This window comes from Ranitomeya imitator, chromosome 7, assembly GCF_032444005.1.
Source record: "Ranitomeya imitator isolate aRanImi1 chromosome 7, aRanImi1.pri, whole genome shotgun sequence".
Lineage (NCBI taxonomy): Eukaryota > Metazoa > Chordata > Amphibia > Anura > Dendrobatidae > Ranitomeya > Ranitomeya imitator.
Genome location: NC_091288.1, coordinates 57,017,548 through 57,036,951, shown reverse-complemented (window position 1 = coordinate 57,036,951; position 19,404 = coordinate 57,017,548). Strand labels below are relative to the sequence as shown.

The 19,404-nt window shown below is 40.4% G+C and overlaps 1 protein-coding gene across 1 annotated transcript in view; it reads right to left on the bottom strand.

Moving 5' to 3' along the window:
- Window positions 1-9,751: 9,751 nt before the first annotated feature.
- The window catches only part of COL6A1 (collagen type VI alpha 1 chain), a 59,741-nt gene continuing 50,088 nt past the window's right edge, over window positions 9,752-19,404 (bottom strand). The window contains exons 23-35 of the mRNA XM_069733259.1: window positions 16,701-16,751; window positions 16,425-16,460; window positions 16,255-16,317; window positions 15,751-15,816; window positions 15,547-15,582; window positions 15,157-15,193; window positions 13,801-13,809; window positions 12,820-12,953; window positions 12,386-12,495; window positions 11,995-12,178; window positions 11,560-11,734; window positions 11,436-11,465; window positions 9,752-11,257 (exon numbers count right to left, since the gene is read on the bottom strand). Of these exons, the coding sequence (XP_069589360.1) occupies window positions 10,647-11,257; window positions 11,436-11,465; window positions 11,560-11,734; window positions 11,995-12,178; window positions 12,386-12,495; window positions 12,820-12,953; window positions 13,801-13,809; window positions 15,157-15,193; window positions 15,547-15,582; window positions 15,751-15,816; window positions 16,255-16,317; window positions 16,425-16,460; window positions 16,701-16,751 (1,542 nt within the window). The 3' untranslated portion in view covers window positions 9,752-10,646. The remainder of the gene's footprint in view (window positions 11,258-11,435; window positions 11,466-11,559; window positions 11,735-11,994; window positions 12,179-12,385; window positions 12,496-12,819; window positions 12,954-13,800; window positions 13,810-15,156; window positions 15,194-15,546; window positions 15,583-15,750; window positions 15,817-16,254; window positions 16,318-16,424; window positions 16,461-16,700; window positions 16,752-19,404) is intronic.

The following is a 19,404-nucleotide window of genomic DNA, read 5'->3' as shown; positions in this document are numbered from 1 at the left end:
GACAGGAGACAACATTTGTCCAGTATGGTTACAAACTATTTTTCATCCCTTATCGATGTTCTCCCTCAACCGTCATTCCCATTTGATTACTGGGCATCAAAATTAGACACCTGGCCAGAATTGGCAGAATATGCATTGCAGGAGCTTGCTTGCCCGGCAGCTAGTGTCCTATCAGAAAGAGTATTCAGTGCTGCAGGTTCAATACTAACAGAAAAAAGGACTCGTCTGGCTACCCAAAATGTAGATGATCTAACCTTCATTAAAATGAACCACAACTGGATTTCGAAATCTTTTGCCCCACCTTGCCCGGCTGACACCTAGCTTTCCTATGAAAAGGTCTTGCCTGTGGACTATTCTGAATGCCTTTTCCAATCTCGTAATTTTCAGCACCTGATTGTCCAGCATACGACATGTTTACACCTCACTAAATGGCCAAACTCCCCACACGGGGCCGTGGTATCGACACTTGGCGACAGCCTCCAGCGTTGTGCTTCTCTGCACTCCTCCTGTACTGTCTGTGTGAGCACAGCGGCCGGAAAGCAGAGCGGTGACGTCACCGCTCTGCTTTCCGGCTGACCGACGCTCACAGCCAGTGCAGGAGGAGAGCAGAGCACAGCGCCGGGGACAGACTGCGGTAGGTAAGTATGTAGCGTTTGTTTTTTTTTACTTTTAGGATGGTAACCAGGGTAAACATCGGGTTACTAAGCGCGGCCCTGCGCTTAGTTACCCGATGTTTACCCTGGTTACCAGTGAAGACATCGCTGGATCGGTGTCACACACGCCGATCCAGCGATGTCCACGGGAGATCCAGCGACGAAATAAAGTTCTGGACTTTGTTCAGCGACCAACGATCTCCCAGCAGGGGCCCGATCGTTGGTCGCTGTCACACATAACGATTTCATTAACGATATCGTTGCTACGTCACAAAAAGCAACGATATCGTTAACAATATCGTTATGTGTGAAGGTACCTTAAGGCTGCTATTTGGTCTTAAATTGCTATGGCAAACACCAGGACCACACAATCATGATCTGAGTGCACCAATTTAGATAAAGATGAAGCCCCCACACTCTGTTAACCATTTATATGATGTAGTCACTATTGACAGTAGCATCTAATGGGTTAAACAGATTTGGGCGGTGCAAACACTGATTGTGGCTGATACAGCAAGTTGTCAGCTATAGTGGACAGCCAACAGCTGCTGGATTGTCACCTGTATGGGGAGGCTATTCTCTTATATCTCAGGTCAGTTAATAGACGTATTGGTGGTCATTAAGGGGGTAAAAGTGTAATCGAGGCTGTGCCCTAAAGTAGCATATGTCCTACACAACAAACTACCTGATAGAAGACTGAAGACAAGGACACAGCGCTGCAGAATGCAAGAGACACAAGTAGTGTAGGATTGGGATACCAAGGGTCCACCAGTAACCAAGCCCAGGGCCCCACTGCACCACTGCACAGTGGAGCGGGTCACCGTGTTCCATTGAAGAATTGAAGATAGTGCCGATGTCTCACAAGATTTATGAAGTCTCGCGAGACTTCGGCACTTCTATCGAGGAGCACGGTTACCCGCTCCACTGCGCAGGGGGGGGCAACAGGCTCACTTTAACGTGAGGATAATCCAGGAGGAACGGACAGCGATTCTGGAGATGTACTGTACTAAAGAAGTAAGGAATAAGAAGTGCCCAAAACTGCATGTTGAGGCATGTTACAGTCTGAAGAACTTGAATTGCCCAATAAATGTTTGCTTGTTACAATGAACTGTGTGTTCCCTGCGGCGTCTCCTGAGGAGGGAGACCTAGAGAAAGCAGAGGCCTGCGGTCTACAGGTGAATGTGATGCACCCCACACTTGCCAGCAGGGACAGACTGGGACTGAAATTCAGCCCTGGCATTTGAAATCACACAGGCCCATGGTGTTCCCACCCCCAAGCACCAGATGGGGATATATTACCAATATTACTCTGCCTGGAGAAATCAAGATTTACTGCAAGATCAATAGTTATAATAATATCAATAATATTGCTATATAACATTAAATAATTATAATATCAAAATAATAATATTGCAATATTACAGACAAATACCCTGTCCTAGTTAGTTATGTGGGGATTATTCCCCACATAATCCCCACACACAATCTCCACATAACTAACTAGGACAGGGTCCACATAGCCACTCTGTATTGGCAGCACTCTTTACCAGTGATATCTATACTGAGTTACTTTTTCTTGCGTGGGATCACCTAAATCTCACCAATTACCACTCGGTACATTGAGGAAGGTCTATATGACCGAAACGTCTGGTTTTGCATGTATCTACCTTTTGAATTAAATACTATACTTCAGCATCTGGTGTGTGCCAAGCTCTCTACCTAAATCTGTACGATTTGGGAACCTACCTGAGCACCATTCTCCAGTTGTGCTAATGTCTTTTTCACATTGACCCCGTAGGATATTATGCCCCCACAAAGTATGATGGCCCCACACTATGATTTTCCCACAAACCTTACACAAAGTATGATGCTCCACAGCACACTACACATTAAGATTGTCACCACAGCCTTCTACACAGTATGATATCCACCGCAGCCCCAAATATACAGTATGAGAGGCAACACAGACTCCTATACAGTATGATGTCCACCACAGGCCCCTATAAAAAGTCTGATGTCTACCAAAGCCCCCAAACAGTATGACGACCCCACAGCACATATACAGTATGATTTTCCCCATAACTATCTCATACAACATGATGGTCACCACAGCCCCCAACACAGCATAATGTATCCCATAGACCTCCAGAAGGTATCATGTCCACCACAGCCACCCCACACAGTATGATGTCCACCACAACCATCCTACACAGTAAGCTGGTCCTCCCCACAGCCACCCCACATAGTATGATAGATCTGTCATACACTATTGAGATTCCCCATAGCCAAAATACTATATGATGGTCCCCCCACAGCCCCCTCTATAGTATGATGGTCCCGGCACAGCTCCCTGTATAGTATGATGGTCCACCTCACAGTCCCCCATATAGTATGATGGGACCTCCAACAGCCCCCTATTTAGTATGATGGTGTCCCAACATCCCATATAGTATGATGGTACACCTCACAGCTCATTATAAATTATGATGGTACACCTCACAGTTCCTATTTAGTATGATGGTACCACCAACAATCCCCCATATATTGTTTCATCTCATAGCCCCCTATATAGTATGATGATCCACATCACAGCCCCCTATATAGTATGATGGTCCAAATCAAAGACCCCATTTCAGTATGATGGTCCCTCCAACAGCCCCCTATATAGCATTATGGTCCCCTTAAAAACACCTCCTATATAGTATGATAGTACAACCCACAGCTCTTTATATATTATGATGGTACACCTTACAGTTCCTATGTAGTATGATGGTCCACCTCACAGTCTCCCCATTTACTATGGTGGTCCTTCCCACAGCCCCTTATATACGATGATGGTCCAACTCACAGTGCCCTATATAGTGTGATGGTCCCCCACAACCTCCCCAAAGATCTCATCCTCAGCAGCATCTCACTCTTCTATCCATTCTCGCAGTCGATGCTGGTGGTGCGATGTAGTGACGTTACTGCACTGCCAACATCACCTGTTGGTGCTGGGCTCAAGCAGGTCGCAGCCAGAAAGGACACCAGCAGCCTGCTGGGGCAAGCGACGGAGCCAGCAACATTGTGCTCTGTCACAACTGTTAACAGTATTGGCATCTCGAGGATGCAGATTCTGATAACAAGGTAGCAGACAAGGCAGCCCACGACCAGAAATGCCCTTCTGGCATTTGCCAGAATTGCCAGATGGCCAGTCCGGCCCTGTAAATTTTGCATTTCATTTGGAAATCAAGGTCCCTGAGTATGGAGGAAGAGTGGGAGAGGCCACAATCCAAGCTGCTTGAGATCTAGTGTGAAGTCCCCACAATCAGTGATGGTTTGAGGAGCCATGTCATCTGCTGGTAAAGGTCCACTGTGTTTTACCAAGACCAAAGTCAGCGCAGCCGTCTACCAGGAAATTTTAGAGCACTTCATGCTTCCCTCTGCCGATAAGCTTTTTGGAGATGCAAATTTCATTCTCCAGCAGGACTTGGCACCTGTCCACTCTGCCAGAAGTACCAATGCCTGGTGTTGGTACTGTGATTGATTGACAAGCAAACTCGCCTGTCCTTAATCCCATAGAGAGTCTATGGGGTATTGTCAAGAGGAAGATGAGAGACACTAGACATAGCAATGCAGACGAGCTGAAGGCTGCTATCAAAGCAACCTGGGCTTCCAAAACACCTCAGCAGTGCCACATGTTAATCGCCTCCATGCCACACTGCATTGATGCAGTAATTGATGCAAAAGGAGCCCCGGCCAAGTATTGAGTGCATTTACTGAACATACATTTCAGTAGGCCAAGATTTCGGATTTTAAAATAATTTTTTAAGCTGGTGTTATAAAGTATTCTAATTTACTGAGATAATGACTTTTGGGTTTTCATTGGCTGTAAGCCATAATCATCAACATTAACAGAAATAAACACTTGAAATAGATCACTCTGTAATGACTCTATATAATATATGAGTTTCACTTTTTGTATTGAAGAACTGAAATAAATTAAATTTTGATGATATTCTAATTTAGTGAGAAGCACTTGTATATATGGAGTGGTGGGCGGCATATTCCGTGGGCCTTAGACCCTTGAATTTTTAAGACCCTAGCAACACCCCTGGCTCTGTGCAAGCTCTTGTTGTGCTAATATGGAGCATTTATATTTGACCTATGGAAGTCTTTAAGGACCTATTGTTTCTCTTTTTGCGTCTCATATTAGATTACACTTTATAATCCACATTTTATGTCAGATAATAATATCACTTCCTAAATAGAATATGAACTGGTTTAACCCAAAAATATACCTATAAAAAGCAAAATCAGACAAACTGAACATTTTGCAGTGGTCTGTAATTTTTTCCAGAGCTGCATATACAGTATATACAGTGCAGGAAATAAGTATTTAATCCCTTGCTCAATTTGTAAGTTTGCCCACTGACAAAGACATGAATAGTCTATAATTTTAAGGGTAGGTTAATAAGTGAGAAATAAGTATTTGATCCATCTGGCAAACAAGACTTAATACTTGGTGGCAAAACCCTTGTTGGCAAGCACAGCAGTCAGAAGTTTTTTGTAGTTGATGATGAGGTTTGCGCACATGTCATGTGGAATTTTGGTCTACTCCTCTTTGCAAATCATCTCATTATCATTAAGATTTTGAGGCTGTCGCTTGGCAACTCGGAGCCTCAACTCCCTCTATAAGTTTTCTATGGGATTAAGATTTGGAGACTGGCTAGGCCACTCCATGACTTTAATGTGCTTTTTTTCAGCCACTCCTTTGTTGCCTTGGCTGTATGTTTTGGGTCATTGTCTTCCTGCAAGACCCAGCCATAACCCATTTTTAATGTCCTGGCGGAGGAAAGGAGGTTATCACTCAGGACTTTACGGTATATGGCTCCATCCATTCTCCTATTGATGCGGTGAAGTAGTCGTGTGCCCTTAGCAGAGAAACACCCCCAAAACATGTTTCCACCTCCATGCTTGACAGTGGGGTTGGTGTTCTTTGGGTCATAGGCATCATTTCTCTTCCTCCAAACACGGCAAGTTGAGTTAATGCCAAAGAGCCCAATTTTTGTCTCATCTGACCACAGCACCTTTTCTCAATCACTCACAGAATCATCCAGGTGTTCATTGGCAAACTTCAGACAGGCCTGCACATGTGACTTCCTGAGCAGGGGGACCTTGCGGGCACTGCAGGATTTTAAACCTTTACAGTGTAATGTGTTACCAATGGTTTTCTTGGTGACTGTGGTCTCAGCTGCCTTGAGATCATTAACAAGTTCCACCCGTGTAGTTTTAGGCTGATATCTCACCTTCCTCATGATCAAGTATACCCCACGAGGTGAGATATTGCATGGTGTCCCAGATTGGTCATTTTGTATTTCTTCCATTTTCTTACTATTGCACCAACAGTTGTCTCCTTCTCACCCAGCGTCTTACTTATGCTTTTGTAGCCCATTCCAGCTTTGTGCAGGTCTATGATCTTGTCCCTGACATCCTTATAAAGCTCTTTGGTCTTGCCCATGTTGTAGAGGTTAGAGTCTGACTGATTAATTGAGTCTGTGGACAAGAGTCTTTTATAAAGGTCACTATGTAGGACAGCTGTCTTTTAAGTCGATTAGGAGTATCTAACTGGTCTGTAGGAGCCAGAACTCTTAATGGCTGGTAGGGGATCGAATACTTATTTCTCACTGCAAAATGAAAATAAATTTATATAACTTATACAGTGTGATTTTCTGGATTTTCTTTTTAATATTCTATCGCTTAATGTTAAAATTAACCTACCCTTAAAATTATAGACTGTTCATGTTTTTGTCAGTGGGCAAACTTACAAAATCAGCAAGGGATCAAATACTTATTTTTCCCACTGTATGTTTTTTATCATTATTTTGCTTTATATATATATATATATATATATATATATATACACATATATATTTACTTTTTTACTTAGTCCCGCTAAGGGACCCGCACTTTTACAGCTGTGATCTCTTTTATAAACCATTGCAATGCACGAGCATTGCAATGGATTATAACTGTCAGTGCTGCACTGACATAAGTTAGTTAGGTCATGCTCTGTGTATAATCTAACTTGCTAGAGCGTGGTGACCAGGATGTCATCATAGCGCCATAGGGTCACCAGGACATTGATTGAGCCCCTCGCAATGACGTCGCCAGGTCCCAATCAGAGGGGAAAGGTGTCCTGCTCCCTCTGCCTGCCTTCTAAATGCTGCGATCGATATCTGCGACCGGTCTTGGCAGTGTCGGGTGTCAGCTGTGATATCAGCTGATCACCCGGTGGCAATCATGCGTGCACAGCTACTGTGCTCGCAAAATAGCCTGTGCGTATCCAGTATGTCCAAGTTCAAGAAGCACTTCCCAATCCCTGAAGGATTACTCTGAAACGCGCGTCGGGGTGGGTGGGTGGTAGACGGCACGACTTCCCCTGTTCTGCTACTGGTGTGTCTCTATCTAATATGGTTGATAATTTTTTCTTGTGTTCCCGGTTTGTTATATTTCATTCCTACACTGCCATTGATGGGGAACTTGTCATGTATTAAATCTGTTTGAGAATGATATACACAGTACCATGCATTTGCTCTCTACTATGGGGATTGCTGTCCGGCTCCCAGTGCTCCATCTTTCCTGTTGTCACCTTTAACCCACGCTTTTGCACATGTTCTTTGTCCAAATATTTATATTTGAATAAACTTTTGTATGATATATCTATATCTGGACTATTGCACTGTTTGTTTCTGTGGTTTAGCTTTTTGCAATATCAGTGTGTCCCACACTGCTCCATATGCAGGCCTGACTTATTTAGATGGATTGCTTTCTGTAAGATACAATGATTAGATTGTTTTACAATTGCCTGTGGTGTTTTCCTTCCCAACCATGATGTACTGGCTATCTCCAAAGTTGGAAAGGGGTTATCCACCAGCCCCCTTTTAAAGCAACCAGTCTGCTCCTATAATTCAATCAGCATGATAGAGCGATATCAGCTGCCTTGTCCTCATTACCTCTTTCTCCTGAATTGACAAGAAAATCACTAAAATGATATAAGAAGGTCATTTTGTGGCAGGGATGACATTCTGTGGAAATATATTTTTTGTAATTAAGTTAATTTTCCTGGCAAGGATTGACTTTGGATTTTTTTTGCTATTCATCTGATCACCCTTCATAACAGCCTAGAGCTAATGCAAATTTCCACTATAAAAATTGAAGCAGCAAATTTTGTGTAAAAACCAAAATGTGTGCCAGTCTCAAAACTTTTGCCCACAACTGTAGGCTGTATACAGTAATTCCATTAAAACTATGCAAATATGTATTAATTGCATACACAGTATTTGTACAGATCAATAATTAATGCATAGAATAACTCAAAACGGAGACATAGTGGTTGTAAAACCCTTTATTCCGAGACCGATGTGAGCAGAAACCGAGACATACAGGGATTCAGTTCAATATCCCTACAGCAAGTGTCACAACCAACATAATAATGTCCGTGAGATGATGACATATTCTTCATTCACTTGAATATAGCACCAATATGAAGAAAATATTTTAACCCTTCACTTTCCGGACAATTAGCTCGGGATTACATTTAAGATTGCACCGAGTTTCTGTAATTCCCTGCTGGTAGAAGAGAAGACACTATGGTCTCAGTGACACTTGCTTTTCCCTGCTTGTTTTTGCAAAAGTAAAATGAAGGAAACATTGGAACAACATCTCAGCTTATTGGAGAAAACTCAAATTTCTGCTTTTACATTTCATTTGTCAATATGATATTATCAAATGACTTATGAGTATCTCCAAACTTATTAATATCATTGTAATGAATGCAGGGGCATAACTATTTACTGTCATCCCTGGATCCTGGGGCGTAGCGGGGCCCAATGGCACATCTAAGATGATATCTGTGCTAGAAATGGAATCTGATAGTTGGAGGGCCACATTTTGGATTTTGCAGAACATAAAGTTGCTCCTCTAGATGAGTGGAATTTTGAATAATGAAAGAATTTTTGAAACGACCATCAAAATGGAGAACTACACTCCAAACAGATTTATTGAGTGTAATTGCCGTCTTAACAATTTGTTAGTCATTTTTTTGGGTGTCATTCGGATTTTAGGTGATGCACTAAATTATTATAATTTTTTTTTTAATTGTCATTTGATCTACAATATCAAATAATGTGTCACCACTTTCAAAAACTTCTGTCTAGTGTCAATATTGCTGTACATCTCCCCAGCCTCCCATCTTATTATCACCTACATGCTCTTTCTTTTAAAATGGATTATGGTCATCTATACACAGAAACTGTTTTGGGAATAAACAACTTGCAAAACCACACAATGAATGAACCAGGAATGGGTCCAAAAGACAACCAAACCAAAGAACATAAAACCTCTTAAAAATATATGTTTTATTAATAATTATTAAAAAGAACAAGTGTTCAAAAAACAACACAAGTGAGGAAAAAAACAATCACTTGTGTTGTTTTTTGAACTCTTGTTCTTTTTAATAATTATTAATAAAATATATTTTTTAAGGGGTTTTATGTTCTTTGGTTTAGTTGAATAGACAACTTGAGCTGAATTTACACCTGATAACTGGAGGTACTAAACAACCGACGATCCTCAACTTTGCTGATTCGCGATTTTTTAATAGCTTTTTTAGACAGGCAAACTCCATTTAATATGCACACAGAACAATAAGTAATAGATCCTTCAGTGTGCATAGGTTTCCATTTTTCTCAGCAGAACAGGTTCTCTTTACAAAGAATAATGCGCTGCCGAGAAAGGCAATCTCTTAAGCAACCTAAAAGATCATCTCACTGGACAATCGAGCATGTAGCTCGGTCGTCAAGTGAGCAACAACCTGCTTACGATTATCAGGAAATGAGAGTTCCTAGGAACGCTAGTTGCTGACAATCGTGCGGTGTGAATGCACCTTAGAATCAGTAGCAATCGAGCAGGGATTAGTCACATAGCAAAAACCATAAAGTCGAAGATTTTACCTATGATCCCATGGTTGGAGTAGCTCACAAAATGACAATATGCATTTATATTTTTATAGCATCGCTTCTTTACGTTTGTTCTAAGGCACTCTTGGTGATACATCATAAAATTACAGACTATAGTGGTCCTATTTATTTTAAAGTAGTATCCAAATTTGCAGTGTTTCCAACATCTTAATTATGTCATGAATAGATTTAATGGCAATCTAGATAATATAGTATTTTTACAGAAAAGATTTCAAACAAAAATGTTAAAACATTGAAATATTGAATTAAAAAAAAAAAAAAAATATTGTGATATTTCTGGACTCATTTCAAATTTTGCTAAACTTGTAGAAACCTACTTTATGGCCAATTTGGCCGCATGGCCTGTATTTATGGCTGCGTTTTAATTTCCTTTTAATGCCTGCAAGTCCCAGAACAGCCTTAAGTCTACTGAACCAAAATTAGCACCTTATAGAACCCTTTTGTCGTCCAAATTTCTTCTGTAAAACAGTGGGAGATCCACGTTCTACCAAAGCTTTGTAATTCAGATGCTAAAATGCAGCCATATTAATTGTGTATGGACATCTGAATTTACCAGACACTTATGAGTGCAGACACATTGCACACATAGCATTTTTTGCACAGCTCTCACACCTTTTAAATGATTAGAATGGAAATGAACACATCTGAAATATCATTGATGATATTTTACTTTAATGTTTCCCTGTAAGCACCAGAGATTCTTTTTCTACAGGGGAGGAACCAAAATGAACGGGTGTTTTATTCCATATCTACGTTGCAAGATGTAAAATATTAAGATCAATTCAAAAGTGGCCTTTACAAAAAATTCTCTGCTCTGATGATTTCGGTATGAGAGTCTGTGATAAAAAAAGGATGCAATTACAACCTACACTGGAAACTTGTACCCATTCGTTATTTTCTTAGATCACAGTACATATGGCCAAGGGACAAATCAGGCCCATTGTGTCAAGATTCGAACAGTTGGGCTGTAAAATTACTGGCGTTTCAGTGAAACCCTGCGGCTAACGGTCTTGTAAAAAACACCTCGAAGTAGAGAGGAGTATTCAGGGATTCGGAACAAGCTCCTTTCACTGAAGACAACTTTAGAATCTGCAGGAGCGCCAGTTAGAAGTACTCGTAGATTATTTTCATGGGGGCGACTTCCTACGGACAAAACAGTGATTTCAATTCCTGCAGCCAGGGCATCTTGCACAGCCTTTAGAAGAGAGTCCTCTGCTTGGGTATTTCCATCTGAGAACAACAGCACCTTCTTGCTCGCTCCAGCGGCTGCATCTTCACGGTAGAGGTCTGTCACTGCACGAAGCGCTGCTCCTACGTCTGTACCTCCGTTGATGAACTTCATTTTATCTATTGCGCTTACAACCTCTGTGTAATTGGACAAGAACTGTACTTCGACTTGTTGTTCATTCTGACCACTGTACTGCACTACCGAAAGACGCACAGAGTCAAATCCCGGACTTTCCGCATTTAGGAAACGTTGTGCAACGCGTCGTACAAAACCTTTGCTCATCTCAAAGTTTCGGCTTCCAACACTGGTAGAACTATCCACAAGTAAAGTGATGTCAGCAGGAGCCTCAAATTTAACTACAAAAAAAGGAAAGAAATTATTTATCGGGTCTTGATCATTACAGGATGAAATGGGCAAAGAGACCCATCAGTCTTTCTAGGGGCACAGTTTGTAGATGCTTTTAAAATATTAATGTAGACTGAATGTGAAAACATATAAATCAGAAGACAGGACATTCAATAATAAGATACTTACTAGCACAGGTGTAATCTGGGCACTTCTTTTCTGTAAGAGGAATAAGTACAATTTTAGCGAATAGATAATCTTCTATGAGTGGTTTCTGTGAAATTGCACGTGATTTTGGTTGTTCCTCTCTTACCTTTGCAGATATGAGCAGTGACATTCTGTAGGAATCCATCTTCTAGCAACTCAGTATAACTTGTCCTCTGTAAAGATAACCCCTTTGTAGTTGGTGCTCCACCACAAGCAATTTCGCCCAGTTGGTCAGGGTTGGCAGGAGATTGGAAGATGTCTCCTACTCCAAGAGAAACCACCTGTTGAATATATAAGATATAAGCTATGAAAAAACAGTATTCAGACAGTCCCAGAAAACCAGCAACTTGTGTATGGATGCACAAACAGAAGTCCGTTTCCAGACGATATCACGGCAAACAAAGAAATATGTCAACATCCAGTAGAAAAAAGACCTACACAAAGACCTTTATCAAGTGCAATTATTACTTCTAATTATATGTTGAAGATATAAATTTGGTCCCAAGGTAATGAAACTATTAAGAACACAGATGTTCCTTACCGGAGCAACCTTACACAGGACATCGAGTGGTGTTTTGTCTCTTAGGATATCAGAGTGACCATCAGTCAACACTAGGGCCACTCTCTTATCAGATGCAAACCGTTTCAGTAGGTTATCTTTTGTAAAAGCAAGTGCCTCTCCTGTCCAGGTGCCTCCTGCTATCCATCCCAAATTCTTTATTGCCCTATAGAAAAGATAATGTTGAAATGTAGCAAAAACTGGAAATCGTGGTTGCACATTGCAAATAAACTGGGACTCACTATCGAGATGCATAAGGAACTGTATCATCCTCTACAATTACAATATTTTGTAAAGTAATTTGCAATTAAATATCTATCTCTATTTTTATGGCTTCAAACTATATAAACTGTTTATGCTGAGTATCACTCACTCCTTCAGCTGTCCAATGGTGTTGATGTTGGGGTCTCCCATGGCTACAGATTCTTGAGTATTTCCATGACTGTATTGTACCACTCCAACTCGAGATTCCCCAGCGTCAAACTGTAATCAGAGAAAAATAGAGAATGTTGTCAGCTATGGAAACAGTATGCAAAAAACACATGAAGTTTACATTATGACGGTCAATTAGGTGATGGTGAAAAGATGGAAACTTTGCTACTCTAGTATGTTATAGTGAGAACATGGAAATACTAATCCTCGTAATTACACAGGTAGATAAAGGAAATGTTCCTGGAACATAAACACTTTTGCAAGAAACCAATCGTTTCACAGTGATTTCAATTTGAAGGACTTCTGCAAAAGAAGCTTGAGACAAATTTTATGCAGCGCAGAAACTGTGCCGGGTATTGCATCTAGTGCTCTAACCTTCACATGTTCATCTCTGCTCAGTCGATCAATGACTTTTATGATAAATTCCTTGGCTATCTGGAAATTAGTGGCTCCGATACTCTCAGAACTGTCAACCACGAAGAGGACATCGATAGGACCACAGGTGCATTCTGCAGGAGACATGTAGACAGTATAATTCATATTACCGTGACTATAAACTATGATCACAGTCAATGGATGATGAAAAGCTAAATACAGTGTAAGAGGGTCACTGATAATGTGCTGGAGGGGAGATATGTTTCACTGAGATTATTAGGTTCAGTGATATGAACCTGGAAGTTTGCTCCAGCATGTTAAGTGCTGAGAGGGGTTTATCGGCCATGACAGGGCCAGGTTTATTGTGAACAGCTAAAGAGTTGGGAGGGAAGGCTGTTGACCATATCTCCACCCTAGGGTTTGGTCCAGAAGGTAAAAGTGAATTTTCTGGACTTAATGGTTGTGTTTTGTGTGCTCTGAAGGAGAACTGACCTAAAGAGCTGAGCTCATGCTTAAAAGGGTGGACCCCACAGTTTTATGGACTGTAATGTATGCTATTTATCTAGGTCAACGAGACTGAGTATGTCTATTTTGTTTTGGACTGATTTATGGGGGCATGTTTTTAATAAACCAGCTGAAGATTTACATTAGAAGCATTCCTTTGACTACCTCGTTAAGCAGAAGAGTGAACCGATCTACCACAACAGCTAACCTCTGTCAGATAGTGAACATCAGGAGCAAATTCCGTAAGGGGAAGGGGCTGGTTCTCCATGAGAAGTAGGATACAATTGTTATGTACAATGACGATAGAGTAGAGTAGCACATCTAGCTGGTCTGAAGGCTAGATCGTGTACTTGTAAAGTATTTCTAGAAGCTAGTATTAAGAGTGTACAATGCACACGTTCAGGAACACGAAAAAGCAAGAATTGAGGAAATCAATGAAATATAGGTGTAGGATGACAGATATCAATGCATACTTACCACAGCAAGCTGAAAAAGAAAGACAGAAAGTTAAAAGGCAGCTAGTTATAAATAAATTCAACATCAAAGATCCATATGATAATAAACAGGCCGGCTATTACAACGGCTTAAGCACAACTACATAAGGAGCTTGACTTTTTGCACTTTGCATTACAGTTCTTACTGAGAACGCTCAACATCAGAGGGAAAAATGGACATCTGAGGAACATTATGTTACGTCAAATGACCTCATCCATATCTTTTTCAGCTAAACATGTCCAAAATAATTGGGATGATGACTTCATCCTGAAATTTGCCAACAGTTTTAAAGGCTAACAATATGCTTTGTGGATGCATCCAATTAATGATGGATTGTCTTTTATTGGTTGGGATACTGACAGACATCTACATAAACTTTAAAATGATCACTGGTTTTAGCAATCAAAAAAAGAGCCAAAAAGTACTTCAATGAGTCCTGATGGCTTTTTTTGGCAACTGGAGAGGCTTCCAGATCACTGTTCCTCATTAAATGTCTGGAAACCAGAGGTTCACTTCAACCTGACTGGAGAACAATGGATTTAACCAATAATAATAGCCATTTGTTATGATGCAATGACCTGCAAGCTACATATCTAGCTGGATACATAAAGCAAAACAATATGCACAATGTAGGTCCAAAACACATAAAATATTATGTTTTGCTTGAACTAAATTCTGTAAGTCGAATTTATCTAGCTAATTCAGACCTGCGAAACCAAAAAAGACTGTTCCAATTTTATTGGTCAGATATCTTGCATGGCATAAATTAAGAGTCCTGACCAGATAGGGGTACTTGCTTAAGTTGACATAGTTAGCTTTTGAAGCACTTCAAATGATAATATTGACTAAATATCAACATATGCCAAATATTGCCAGGACTTTTTTTCTGGTTGTGACTCCTGGAGATCTAATTAGCACTGGCAACAATGAATATGTTAGGATATTGCTTAGAAAACTAGCCATTCACTCAAGTTCTTTTTTCTAACAGCACAATTAGATTATAGTAAAAGCCTCTACATTAGAATAAGAATAGTTCCTCATAAAAAGCACTGTGTGTATAACTTTTAATTTTTAGTACTTTTCTAAAGCTTTTGGACTATTACTTTTTATTCCTTTTCAAGCAATATGCTATTTCCGAACACGAATATATTAAATCTAAATAGTAGACTATCTACAATGAGTACACACCATTGATTTGGGAGACATAATGTTCATGCTTTGTGGATCACAATTTCATGACTTAAATAGTTATAACTTTTTCAGGAACATAATTATTCATGTGTTCTTTATTTGTGATTCCAGCTAAAAATGTGTTCGCGAAGAATACAAAATACTTACAACACATTTTCATGATAATGTCCAGAATTTCACACTCCTGTGGATAAAACGATGAAATGGAGTTTAAACTGTAAGTAAATGTATAAAGCAGTCATCCAGTAAAAATGTCTAACTTTGGACAGTTTCCAACCTCCTAGTTTGGATTCAGCATGAGTCGCTTGGAATATATGTTTCATATGCCGTACCGTTTTTTTGTCTGAAATCTCCTAATGCTAGCAACTGGCACAGCAAAAGTTTACATGCCAAGTCAAAGTGGTTGTTGCAATTTACTGGAAGTTTGTTTACCACCGCCAGCATTCACAAAATCTGTTTGTGTTGGTTAAATCATTGAACAGAAAAATGTAGACAAAAGATAAAGCAGTAAGACTGAAAAAGCCGAGCATAACTTACATCTGGGCCTGGTGGGCCTGGAGGTCCAGGAGGTCCCTACAAATAAAGGTCAAAAAAGTAAATAGAACAAAAGTTAACTTTTTCAAAAACATGTAAGTTATTAGATGTCAATAAGAGATTGTTAAGCAATACTAAAAACATTGACAAAGTAGTTGTTAATGGGACATTAATTAGAAAATATTCATACGCGTATTTTTTACTTACAGGTGGTCCTTCTGGGCCTCGGTAGCCTCTTCCTCCTTTGGGCCCAAGTGTCCCTGGCACAAGATTCTGAAATATAAAAACATTTTCTTGTTGTTGTTACATTTTGCAGTTCAAAGCTACAGAAATGTGATATTTTTCTAAGTCTGGCACATTGGCAAAATTCATCAAAATGAGAAGTATAACGTGGATAGAAAAGGCAGGGAACAAAGGAAGTGAAGGAAAAGAGGAGGAACAAAGATGGTACAGAAAACAGAATGGAAAACTGTGAAACCAAATTGTACCACTATGTTGCTAATGGCTGGTGGCAGTGGCTACTAGTCACTATTGTTTAGAAGTAGGAAACGTGCAGGCACACTTAATAGGTAGAATAATAATTTCTACAGTATAATTAACTCATCAACATCATAGTAGAAGAATTACGTTTCATACATATAAGCTCAATATTACAATCCAAAACAGCAAAACAGACGCCAATTCAATTTTACATTCAATTATCATACTCACATCTACACCAGGCTCCCCAGGATCTCCCTCATCTCCTTTAGGTCCAGGATACCCTTTTGTTCCCTATAGGAGATAGAATTAGGAGGTTAGGTAGACAATGTTTGATTCTCCGGCAGAACTTTCAAAAATAGGACATAAGCTGAGAGTGATTGTTGTACACTTAAACTTACATTTGTGCCACGGTCACCTCGACCCCCAGGGTATCCCTAGAAAAAATATGAAAATATCATTAACAAATCTCTGGCTTTTCTTACCATTACAAACATTTGTTTTTGCAAAAATAAATGTCTATTTTAAGTTCCAATTGGAAAATTGATCGACGCGGTGTCCAAATTTGGGCCAAAGCTAATTAATCACTGGCATGCTCTTGTTAGTGACCTAGTTAGGCTATACAATCAGTGAGCCAGAGATACAGAAAATACTATACATTTGAGAAATAATCTTACCTGAAAACCTGGAAAACCATCTGTACCATTTCCTGGGAGGCCATCTTCGCCCTAAGGACAGAATCTATTAGTGTACATAAATGATATAATTTAACCCTAAAATACACTTTTAACCTAGATGGTGTCCTCAACTGAAGAAATAATAATATCACAATAAATATTAAAGGGGAAAAAGCCTTTAACAATAAGAATAATTTATAATTTCTGTAGGGCCAAGATATTCCGCAGCAATTTACAATTCAGAGTAGCATGTACAAACAATATCAGACATTATAAAGTAACAAATCATCGAGACATTAGGATCTTCAGTTGTCAGCGTTAGAAAGGCTGGTTATCAAGAATAGAGGGGTCCCTATGCTGTTTTTTTAACTATTTACATAAATAATTTAAAAAAACGGCATGGGGTCCCCCTTCATTTTTTGACAACCAGCCTTGCTAAAGCAGACAGCTGGGGGCTTGTATTCTCAGGCTGGTAAGGGGACATGGATATTGCCCCCCCAGCCTAAAAATAGCAGCCCTAAAAAGGACACATATACTAGATGCGCCCAAGTGGGGTTCATATTTGTGGGGATGCTGTCACCTTTGCACTGTCTGGTGACATCAAGCCCACAGATTCGTAATGGAGAGGCGTCTATAAGACACCTATCCATTACTAATCCAATAGTTATATTGTAAGTAAACACACAGGAACAAAACACACGTTTCTTTTTTATGTAAAAATAACAAACACAGTTATAATCATCTAATGCACATTCCATTGAATCCCTTGTCTCCTGTAAGTAAAAAAATTGAAAGAAAAAAACAACAATATCCCTCACCTGTCAGACATTCTTTCCCATGCCGTAATCCATGTCTGGGAATTAATAGTTTTCAACCTGGACACTGCCAAGATGCGACCGTCCATACTGAAAACCATTGGTGAATGAGTTGCTAAAAGCGCAGGATCAGTGAGCAGCGGTGACCTCAACAGGGTTACCGCAAGTCACTGAGACTGTGTTCCCAGCAGGGCCAATGAAGTGCGGTGACCTCCCTCCGGTGAGATCACTGCTAGCACAGTGAGAAAAAGTCTCACGGTGCAGAACTGAGTTCACCGCAGTTCAAATTCACGACAGTGAAATTCTCCTGGTGAACTGTAGTGAATTCACATCTGCACCGTGACACGTTTTCTCACAATGTTGAGGTCACCGCAGTTCAGGGGCCTGGCTGGGAATGCAGTCTCAGTGATCTGCGGTAACCTCGATGATGTCACCGCTGCTCTCTGATCCTGCGCTTGCAGCAGCTCATTCACCAGTGGTTCTCAGAATGGGCGGTCGCATTTTGGCACCGTCAAGGTTGAAAACTAGTAATCCCCTGACAGTGGGACAGAAAGTCGGGACAGGTGAGGGATATTGTTGTTTTTTTACTTTTGTTTTATTACAGGATACAAGGGATTCAATGGAATGGGCGTTAAGTAAGTATAACTGTGTTTGCTATTTTTAAATAAAGGAAACATGTGTTTTGCTTTTATTTCAAATAAAAGAATTTATACTTGCTGTGTGTTTATTTACAATATACCTATAGGATTAGTAATGGATAAGTGTTTTATAAACACTAATCTGGGCTTGATGTCACCAGACAATACAAAGGTGACATCAAGCCCACACATATGAACCCCACTTGCCACCGCTACAGGGCAAGTGGGAAGAGGCGGGCAAAGTGCCAGAATTGGTGCATCTAATAGATGTGCCTTTTGTGGGCGGCTGCGGGCTGATATTTTTAGGCTGGGGGGCCAATATACATGGCCTCTTACCAGCCTCAGAATACCAGCCCCGAGCTGTCTGCATTAGCAAGGCTGGGTATCAAAAATGGGGTGACCCCACACCCTTTTTTAAATTATTTATTTAAATAATTAAAAAAACAGGTTGGGGACCCCTTCAATCTTGATAACCAGTCTTGCTAATGCTGACAGCTGAGGGTTGAAGCCCGCAGCTGTCAGTTTTGCCTTACTGATATCAGGAATACAGGAGAACCACCCCATTTTTTAAAAACATTTATTTAGAGCGCATGTGCCGACTGATGAATACTCCCAATGCTCCCTTTTATTGGACAGCGTGGGAATTGCAGTTGTTGGATGAGCGGTAATGATTTTACCGCCAATCAGAAGCCGTGTTTGCTGCTCTGTCACTACCGCGCTGTCATGCACATGACAGTGCGACAAACACCCAATGTTCTAGGGACCAAACCCGAACAGTAACATGGACTTCCTGGTGAAGTCGGTGTTCCGTGTTCATGCCCGAGCAGTAGGTGTTCAGTCCAGACGCTGAACGTTACTGTTCGGATTCGCTCATTTCTAGTTACAATCTTTAAGGAAATAGGGGTAACAGAAAAAAGTGGTTGAATTGTTTGGTCAAGCCATCATTATAACAAATAAGGGTATTCTTGAAAAGTTGCATAAACCAGATGGTAGAAATGGTTAGATTCTGAAAAAAGTTAGTAAGTGAAAACTTAGAAACATTAGCTAAGTCAGGTGATGTGATAGGTTTGCCTAAAAAGATGCGGGTTTTTTTGAGGGCATGCTTAAAACTATGTACACTGGAAATTAATTGGATTGTCTGGGGTAGTACATTCCAGTGAACAGATGCAGCACAAGAAAAGTTTTGCAGATAAGAATGGGAGATTCACATTATGTATGTTAGTCTTTAGTCAACAGCAGAATGAAGAGCAT